Raw genomic sequence first — 9,596 nt, forward strand, 5'->3', positions numbered from 1 at the left:
GACTGCTGGATTGGCCAATCAAAGTTTCGAACAGTTTCTACGACAGAGGCAGTTAGCCAATGGGGTGGCATGCTCTATTTGCGTTTTGTATTACATTTCTCATTATATGCAGTGTTGTTTTAATATTATTTATATAGTATTAAAGGATTTATTAATGTTTTAACTTATCTTTTCTTTTTGTATTTTAAATTTTACTTTAATTCTAGTTTATGTTTTAGTCATATGCTTTTATTTATTTTTGAAATAGTTTATTTTTATTTCAGTTTTCAGATTCAGATATTTGACATTACATTTTCTGTGTACATATATATAGGCATATAGCACATAAAAACGTGACATGAATATAAATAACATTTCTAAGAACATGGCACTTAAAATCCTTTTTATTAGGCTATCTTAGACATCCTTATTTCTGAACCGCATGGTCAAAAGTGGTTTTGCTGTTTGTGGAATTATGTAATTTATATGCAAGAGTTGCAAATCTAAACACACAAACACACACAATATAATACATTAATATGAATAACATGTACAATTGCATACCCATTGCAGAATCTGCAAAATGTTAGTTATTTTACCAAAATAAGAGGGATCATACAAAATGCATGTTTTTTTTATTTAGTGCTTATCTGTATAAGATATTTTACACAAAAGACATTTACATATAGTTCACAAAAGAAAATAGTTGAATTTATAAAAAATACCTTTTTCAAAAGTTTACATACACTTTATTCTTAATGCTTAATATGATTTTGAGATGGATCTTTTTACACTGAGGACAACTGAGGGACTAATATGCAGCTATTACAGAAGGTTCAAATCCTCACTGATGCTTCAGAAGGAAACACAATGCATTAAGAGCTGGGGTGAAAACTTTTGTACAGAATGAGGATGTGTACATTTTTCTTATTTTTCCTAAATATCATTTTCATTTAGTACTGCCCTTCAGAAGCTACAGAAGATACTTACATGTTTCACAGAAGACAAAGTAAGTTACATTTACTCTGATCTTCAAATTCAAAAAGTTTTCACCCCATGGCTCTTAATGCATAGTTTTTCCTTCCGGAATATCAGGTCGTGTTTGAACCTTTTGTAATAGTTGAATATGAGTCCCTCAGTTGTCTCAGTGTGAAAAGATGGATCTCAAAATCATACAGTTATTGTTTTAAAGGGTTCAAATACACAAAAATGCTGAAAAAACAAATACTGTGGGACCTGAAGGATTTTTCTGAAGACCAGCAAACAGTTTACCTGTTCAGGACAAACAAGGAACTCATCAACAACTATCACACAAAAAAAACGGCGTTGGATCATCCAGGTAACAACACAGTATTAATAATCAGTATTAATAATTCGTGTGAAAAGATGCATCTGAAAATCATAAGTATTAAGAATCAAGTGTATGTAAACTTTTGAACAGGGTCGTTTTTATAAATTCATCTATTATTTTCTCTTGTGGACTATATGTAAACATCTTTTATGTGAAATGTCTTATTCAGGTCAGTACTAAATAAAAAAATAACATGCATTTTATATGATCCCTCTTATTTTGGTAAAATAATTAACATTTTGCAGATTCTGCAAGGTGTATGTAAACTTCTGACTTCAACTGTAACTAAACAAAACATTAAACATAAGTGTCCCATTTTTCAGCTTTTTCCATTGTTTATCTTTTAGGATTGATTTCCACATCACCATGATGTTTCCGCTGTGTCTCTTTGTGTTTCTTTAGGCTAATAAAGAAGAATGATGCAAGGGCAAGAAATATTCCAGCAGTGATCAGCTCTCCTCCAGCCATGTAAAAAATCAGTTCATAGTTCTTGTACTTATCCACCAAATAACCTGTGAAAAAAAAACATATACATTTATTAAATTGGCTATTTTTTTTAAATAAAAATGACCATTTCATAACAAATGATTCAGTCTAATAGATGTTCTCATCACAACTCACCAGCAGAGGGAGGTCCAATCAGCACAGCCACTGCCTCGAAAAGGAGCACTAGGCCAAGTGCACTGGAAAAACTGCTTTTTCCCACAATACCCATCAGCACTTCAAATTGTAGAGCACCCACCATGCCATAAGACAGCCCGAAAAACACACAGAAGATAACTAGCCCCTTATAGTCTGTGCTTGTAGCAGAGCAAACATCTGTTAAGCCGTTGAAAAGCAAGGCAATGCTGAAGAAATAAGGCATCTTGGGTCGGATCCATTTTAAACCGGCCACTACGCCACAAGTGGGGCGAGCAAAGATGTCAATAAATCCTATAATAGATAACAAAAAGGCAGCATCCTGGTCAGGCACTCCTTGGTCCTTAGCGTAGTTGACTAATAGAATAGTTGGAACAAATAGGCCGAGGACAACTATAAATTTTGCAATGATATAGATAATAAGCCCTAAATCAGCAAGTACACTAAAGTCCAAAAGCTTCTTTTTACTGGGCTTTTTGTCATTGTTGTTTTCACAAACGATATTCTCTTGTCCAGCCTCAGGAGGAAGCATTTCCTTGAGCTCTTGGGAACAGGCTATAACTTTCCTTTCTTTGCATATTAGGGGTCTCATAACTGCTCCACAGGTGCAACAATTGAGCAGAAGACCACCGGTAATGAGAAAGCCTCCTCTCCATCCATAGTTGTTGAGCAGCATTTGTCCTAATGGAGAGAGAGCTGATAGAAACACAGGGCTTCCAGCTGCTGCCAGTCCATTGGCAAGTGGTCTGCGTTTGTCAAAATAAGACCCCAGCATGATCAGTGATGGTTGGAAGTTCAAAGCCAGTCCAAATCCTTTAAAGAGACAAAGGCATTATTCATTCAACAACTCTGCCATTAGCAACTAGATTTGGTTTTAAAATAGGCCTATATAGGCCTTTATAAAACAAAGCTTTGTGTTGTGTATAGTAATATCAAAACCGCCATTGTTTAAATCTTCATTTAGGCTATTTTTTTATTCGAAATATAAATATCACACTTACAATCATGTTGCTTGTCTGAATATCAGCACTGTAATATTGTTACGCCAGTAGGTGGCGACGTGTGACTTTCTAATGGTAGCCGTTTCCACCACTGAATAAAAAATAAAAAAAAAGTTATTGCGACTTTTTTCTTGCAATTGCCAGTGTACATCTTGCAATTCTGACTTTTTTCCTCAGAATTGTGAAATAAAAACTCAAAATTTGCTTGTTACAAAGCCAAAATTGCGAGATATAGCCTAGTATTGTGAGTGTTATGGGGCTAAAGTCAAAACTGCAAGATATAAACTCGCAATTCTGAGGAAAAAGTCAGAATTGTGAGATAAAAAACAAATTCTGAGAAAAAAAGTCAATTGTGAGTTTGTACTTTATTTCTCAGAATTGTGAGTTTATATCTTGCAATTCTGACTTTATAACTCACAATTCTGATTCACAATTTATTTCTCAAAATTGCAGGTTTATATCTTACAATTCTGACTTTATAACAGTTGTGAGTTTATATCTAAAAATTCTCAGATGTAAACTCACAATTGCGAGAAAAAAAAAGTCAGAATTGTGAGAAATAAACTTACAATTCTAAGAAAAAAGTCAATTGTGAGTTTATATCTCGCAATTCTGACTTCATCTCAAAATTCTGAGAAAAAACGTCAGAATTGTGAGATAAAAAGTCGTAATTACCTTTTTTTATTTTTGACGGACTTCCACACTTTGACCTTGACCTGTTGTTCCATGACTTTTTTCTTCCACAAAATGTTAAATATTTTGAGAAATGTCTCCAAAACTGAACCGGTTTGATTAAGAGATTTTTTTCTAAATATCTTCTTTTATGTTCCATGGAAAAAAGAAAGTCGTAAAGGTCGGGAACAACATGAGGGTGAGGAAATGCTGACAGAATTTTCATTTTTGTGTGATCTATCCCTTTAACCAATACTGCATGTGCTCATATTAAGAAAACAGATGTTTGATTAAAAAAAGAACTTGATATCGAGTAACTTATTTTAGAGACATATTTAAAGACAAACGTGACCCTGGACCACAAAACCAGTCTTAAGTAGCACAGGTATATTTGTAGCAATATCCAAAAATACACTGTATAGGTCAAAATTATCGATTTTTCTTTTATGACAAAAATCATTAGAAGATCATGTTTGAAGATATTTTGTAAATTTCCTACGATAAATATATCAAAACTTAATTTTTGATTAGTATTTTGTATTGCAAAGAACTTCATTTGGACAACTTTAAAGGTGATTTTCTCAATATTTTGTTTTTTTGCACCCTCAGATTTTCAAGTAGTATCTCAGCCAATTTAAAAAAAATTGACTCTCATGACTGGTTTTGTGGTCCAGGCCAGGGTAACATATTAACAGTTACTACTATGAAAATATTTCATTAGAAGTGGTGTTTAGTACCCAAATGAATCAGTCTTTTTGAATGAATTGAATGAATGAATGATTCAATGATTCACCCATAAAGTCAGTCACACACCGCCACCTACTGAAAATAAAAACAGTCAGTTTGAGCACCAAAACTAACTGTTTATAGGTTTATAAATGTTTGATATCAAATGTATTTTAGTTACCTGTAATGACACCTGCAGTGAGGTAAAGCTGGATAATGTTAGTAGTAAAAGATGCTAGTATCATCCCTGTTGAGGCCAGTATTCCTCCAACCAACATGACCGGCCGGCATCCAAATTCATTAACCATGATGCTACAGATTGGACCTGGATTAAATGAAAATGAACATACTGAGCATTAAGAAGAAGAAAAAAACCTTTTGATTCAATTTACAGTATCTTACCTGAACCATACAGCATTGCTAATATTATAGATGAAATCCAGGCTGTGTCACTGTATCCACAGTCAAAGTCCTTCATCAGTTCTTTGAAATACACACTTATAGCTTTCGGGAAGGCATATGAGAAGCCAGTGACGACAAAACATCCAAGCAGAACGATCCAGCCCCAGCCACCATCTGGGGCACCTACTGTCTCTCCACCCTCTACAATAATTCCCATAGTTGGTCAGGCCTCCGAAAGAGAAGACATAAAAGATTTTTGATAATTTCTCTTCAGCTGATGCTCTACTGAACATGTGCTGCTGTCCAAGCACCTATATCACATTTGCAGAGGAAGTTACATGTGCACAAGCCAAACATTTCCCTTCACACCCAGGAAATACAGTCATAGGCCAGCTTACTCATAATGTGACTGCACTGACACATATATAATGTATCATATTGAGTATGTTTAGATTATGAAGTATGCTCTCAAATGCCAAGTCCCTGGTTACATACATGTATGTTACATCAAAAAATGTATGGTAATGTGATTACCAGCATGCATTATTTGTACAATGATGAGAGAATATATTCAAGTTTTGCCGATTAAAAAGATCTTTTACTCTACTTTTGTCCAGTACTGTTATATAATCTGATTTAAAATGTCTGGATTTTGACATAGACAGATTAGCCTACAACAGGACAGACTTTTAAAGTTACTACTTTTTAAAAGTTTACATTACTGCAAATCATCAATATACTGTTATAACATTTTCATTTTAATCTAGACATCTAATGTTTTTTACTCCACTTCTTAGTATTGAGAAAATGTGTATTGCTCACATTATTTAAAATCATTTCTATTAATCATCTATTTGTTGTACAGAATCTCTAGAATTTGAAAATATTAAGGCATGCAAAAGTTTTGGACCCCAACAATTTAGTGTAACCATACAGACTCTAAATGTTAACATTTGTATGTCACAATTCATTAAAACACCAGAATGAGGGGTCATAAGCTTGTAGTGAAATTCAGATGCTTTTCAATTACCTATCAGCTCAAAAACAATTATTTGATTGTTGTTATACTCAAAACACAAGTAATTGTCTTACCTGGCTTTTGAAATGGCAAAAAAATCTCTTCAAGTAGCTGTATGATCTACCTGGCCTTCTTAGTAGACATAATGTCTGTAATGTAGATACATAAGGCAAGTCTTGTCATCAAGCAATCCCCATTGCACTGTACATATGAATTATTTTAAAGGATAATCTGCTAAATAAACCTGCTGGTGCACCTCCTTCCTTTACTTGTACTTCCTGCTAATAACCTGTTATTAATCTGCCCACAAAGTCTCTTATTTATAGGTACTGAGGTGAAATTCCTGGACAGCACAAGTGGTATTACAGAATTATTGTTTGGTTGTTTACTTGTTTTGTCAGTACAGTAACTTGCACAATGTTCTAACGTTCTAAAAACAACACAGAGTCATAAAACTGATGTAAGTAGTTTGCATCTGTATTGAAAACCAAATGTGATACATTAACAAATGTTTTATTGGTTTGGAAATATGGAGTTTAACTGCAAAATATTACATCATTACATAATCAAAACACTGCGAAACAATTTGGCATAAAATCGGTACTACATTAACTATAATGAAAATGTATTTGATTTATTATTATTTGAAAAAAGGAATAGAAAAAGCTGGATCTGGAGTTTGCTACCTTAGACGTGTAGTACGTGCCTCACACTCCATATGAAAATCCTCTTAAATCTGCATGTACATGTTTAAACCTTTACAGCTCTTGGCTAATCTTCCTGTTGAACCAAAGAAAGAGTGTAATTGTTTTGTTATTTGAATGCACATTCAGATCTACACATGCAGAATGTATTCTAAACATATTAGAAGTGATTTTATCTGATTCTTTATGTAATCTGAAATTATTCATTTGAATTCAACAGCATGTTTTGACAATGGTAGTTTCGAGGGTATTTTCTACACAATATAGATGGTTTAAGGCAAAATAAACAGAAAATGCAAAAAAAAAATGCTTACATAAAGATTACCTTAAATTATTAATTAAAAAAACAAAAAAAAAAAACTCTTTTTAATATAATTGGCAATAACACAGTTTTAAAAAATGAAAAAGGGAATATACAAAGTTATATAGTGTCTTCACAAAAAAAAAAGAAATATGTAATTGAAATTCAAATATAGTCTTAAAATACACTACCAGTCAAAAGTTTTCGAACAGTAAGATTTTTAATGTTTTTTTTAAAAGTCTCTTCTGCTCACAAAGCGTACATTTATTTGATCTAAAGAACAGCAAAAACAGTACAATTATGAAATATTTTTACAATTTAAAAGTAACTGTTTTCTATTTGAATGTTTTAAAATGTATTTTATACCTGTGATTTCAAAGCTGATTTTTAGCATAATTTCTCCAGTCACATGATCCTTCAGAAATCATTTTAATATTCTGATTTGCTGCTAAAGAAACATTTATTATCATTATTATTATGTCGAAAACAGCTGAGTAGAATTTTACAGGTTTCTTTAATAAATAGAAAATTCAGAAGAACAGCATTTATCTGAAATAGAAATCTTTTGTAACATTATGTCTTTCCCGTCACTTTTTTTCCCATCGCATCAAGTTTCTTTGCTAAATGAAGGTATTCATTTCCAAATATACTGACTCCAAGCTTTTGAATTGTATAGTGTATAATGTTGCAAAAGCTTTTTATTTCAGATAAATGCTGATCTTTGGATTTTTCTATTTATCAAAGAATTTTTAAAAAATTCTCAACTGTTTTAAATGTTGATAATAATAATAAAAATAATAATAAATGTTTCTTGAACAGCAAATCAGCATATTAGAATGATTTCTGAAGAACCATGTGACACTGAAGACTGGAGTAATGAGGCTGAAAATGTAGCTTTGATCTCAGGAATAAATTACATTTCAAAATACATTCAAATAGAAAACAGTTTTTTGAAATAGTCAAAATATTTTAAAATTCTACTGTTTTTGCGGTACTTTGAATCAAATAAATGCAGGCTTGGTGAGCAGAAGAGACTTCTTTAAAAAACATTACAAATCTTTTGGTAGTTTAGTTCCACCAATTTCATTGTAAAAACCATATCCTGTACACACACGTTACAAAAAAGGCTGAATCCCCTTTATTTCCTTTCATCATTTCTTTCTCCTAGAATTACTCCTCACATCTTCAAGTTCCTTCTGTATTAGATGTGTTTCTGCCGTTGACTCTGAAAGCTTAAGGGAAAAAAGTGAAATCACTTTGCAGTTTGTGCAATGAAATTCCCAATTGCATATATATTTAGCCTACATATTTTTCAAGCTATTGTGGCTTTGAGCATTACATACATTCAACACTCACCATATCTAGCAGAACCTCAATCTTTAGCCTGAGTAGATTATTTTCCTCTTCTAACTGGAGATTTCTCTTTTTCAGTCGCTGTACCTCTTTTCCTGATACATTACCTCCTGATTCTGTGATTGACAAAGACATTCATTACATTCCTTAATCAGGCTAACTGTTATTAAAATGAATTATTTAGGCCATACCTGTGATCCACTGGCCATCTTCAAATTTCAAGCTCTGGCCACCAATATTCATCACCGGGGATCCATATTCCAGACCTAATTCAATCTCCCGTGTCGACCGATCTAGCTGATAAAAAAAATGGCCTCTCAATGCATATTATTAGATGTGAAATGCATCTTACTAACACAAACATGTACTTACTGTATGTAAATTGGAAAGGGATGCAGACTTCCGAGGTGGGGTTTTCTTGGGACTGAAAATGTTGCCAAACAAGGGCATTTTGACGAGTATATAGTCAGACTCTCCAGCCTGCATCAAAATAGCATATTTTAATACATGGTCTTTATAGCTTTAATCACTGTAGCCAACATAATGACAGACAGCGTCCACATCAGGCTAATACAGTTGTACAGTTAAGCAAACCAAATAAAGTTAATGTTGATTTCAAAATGGCAATAAATTAAGGTTATAACAAGACAAGATAAAATCAGATCAAATTAATAATAATAATAATAATAATAATAATAATAATAATAATAATAATAATAATAATAATAATAATAATGTGATTCCCGTTATCTTCGAGAAATTAGTTACAGGAGGCAAGCAATAGACAAGAAACTAGTTATAAATACACATTCTTTAATATATCGATCGAGCAAACAGATGTTTGAAAAAAAAGCATGTAAAACGTAGGGGGAAAAGCTTACACTGTTGCTTTAGTTTCTCCTCACGACTGCTTCAGCTATGCTCAAAGAAACGTGTAAACAAACGGCTAATTCCGGAGAAACCTAGCAACGCCGGAAGTTCAATTTTAGTTAATTTTTCAAGTTAAAAGTACCTTTCCAAAAATACCCCACGCTTAAAATATGACACATTTTTAGGCATATTTGACTTTTGGGGTGAATTTTCAAGAGAAAAGAAAATGCACAGATTGCACCACTGTTATGAATAAGTGCATGGACTATTAAAAGAAGACTTCCCAGTTAACCGTAACGCTAAAATCTGGACATAAAACCAGTAATAAGCGTTTTTTTTTTTTTAATTGAGATTTATACATCATTGGAACGCTAAACAAAACAAAACCAGCCATAAGGTTAAATTTTTATCATCTGAAAGCTGTATAAATAATATTTCCATGGATGTATAGTTTGTTAGGATAGGATAATATTTGGTCGAGATCAGTCGAGATACTAAAAAAAATCAAATAAAAATTGAGAAAATCGCCTTTGTTGTCTAAATTCTTCGTAGCAAATTATATTACTAATCAAATAATATA

At 32.6% G+C, this 9,596-nt stretch overlaps 2 protein-coding genes across 2 annotated transcripts; both read right to left on the reverse strand.

Moving 5' to 3' along the window:
• Positions 1–310: 310 nt before the first annotated feature.
• On the reverse strand, positions 311–6,047 carry slc16a8 (solute carrier family 16 member 8). The gene is made up of 5 exons (XM_073828562.1): positions 5,863–6,047; positions 4,771–4,999; positions 4,550–4,693; positions 1,952–2,782; positions 311–1,842 (listed from the first exon to the last, which is right to left on the reverse strand). Exons 2-5 carry the CDS (start codon positions 4,985–4,987, stop codon positions 1,667–1,669), a joined length of 1,368 nt encoding a protein of 455 aa, XP_073684663.1. The 5' UTR covers positions 4,988–4,999; positions 5,863–6,047; the 3' UTR covers positions 311–1,666.
• Positions 6,048–6,244: 197 nt separating this feature from the next.
• Positions 6,245–9,104, reverse strand: cby1 (chibby 1, beta catenin antagonist). Its single transcript, XM_073828669.1, has 5 exons — positions 9,028–9,104; positions 8,519–8,626; positions 8,338–8,443; positions 8,150–8,262; positions 6,245–8,025 (listed from the first exon to the last, which is right to left on the reverse strand). Exons 2-5 carry the CDS (start codon positions 8,594–8,596, stop codon positions 7,945–7,947), a joined length of 378 nt encoding a protein of 125 aa, XP_073684770.1. The 5' UTR covers positions 8,597–8,626; positions 9,028–9,104; the 3' UTR covers positions 6,245–7,944.
• Between the last annotated feature and the right edge of the window lie 492 nt (positions 9,105–9,596).

Source organism: Garra rufa, chromosome 22 (genome assembly GCF_049309525.1).
Source record: "Garra rufa chromosome 22, GarRuf1.0, whole genome shotgun sequence".
Lineage (NCBI taxonomy): Eukaryota > Metazoa > Chordata > Actinopteri > Cypriniformes > Cyprinidae > Garra > Garra rufa.

Coding starts and splice junctions, on each gene's coding strand:
- cby1 (XM_073828669.1), bottom strand. CDS start 8,596: ATGCCCTTGTTTGGCAACATTTTCAGTCCCAAGAAAACCCCACCTCGG. Junction 8,444..8,518: donor CCCTTTCCAATTTACATACA/GTAAGTACATGT, acceptor TTTTTTTATCAG/CTAGATCGGTCGACACGGGA. Junction 8,026..8,149: donor TTGAGGTTCTGCTAGATATG/GTGAGTGTTGAA, acceptor TTTTCCCTTAAG/CTTTCAGAGTCAACGGCAGA.
- slc16a8 (XM_073828562.1), bottom strand. CDS start 4,987: ATGGGAATTATTGTAGAGGGTGGAGAGACAGTAGGTGCCCCAGATGGT. Junction 4,694..4,770: donor AGCAATGCTGTATGGTTCAG/GTAAGATACTGT, acceptor CATTTAATCCAG/GTCCAATCTGTAGCATCATG. Junction 1,843..1,951: donor GATTGGACCTCCCTCTGCTG/GTGAGTTGTGAT, acceptor TTTTTTTCACAG/GTTATTTGGTGGATAAGTAC.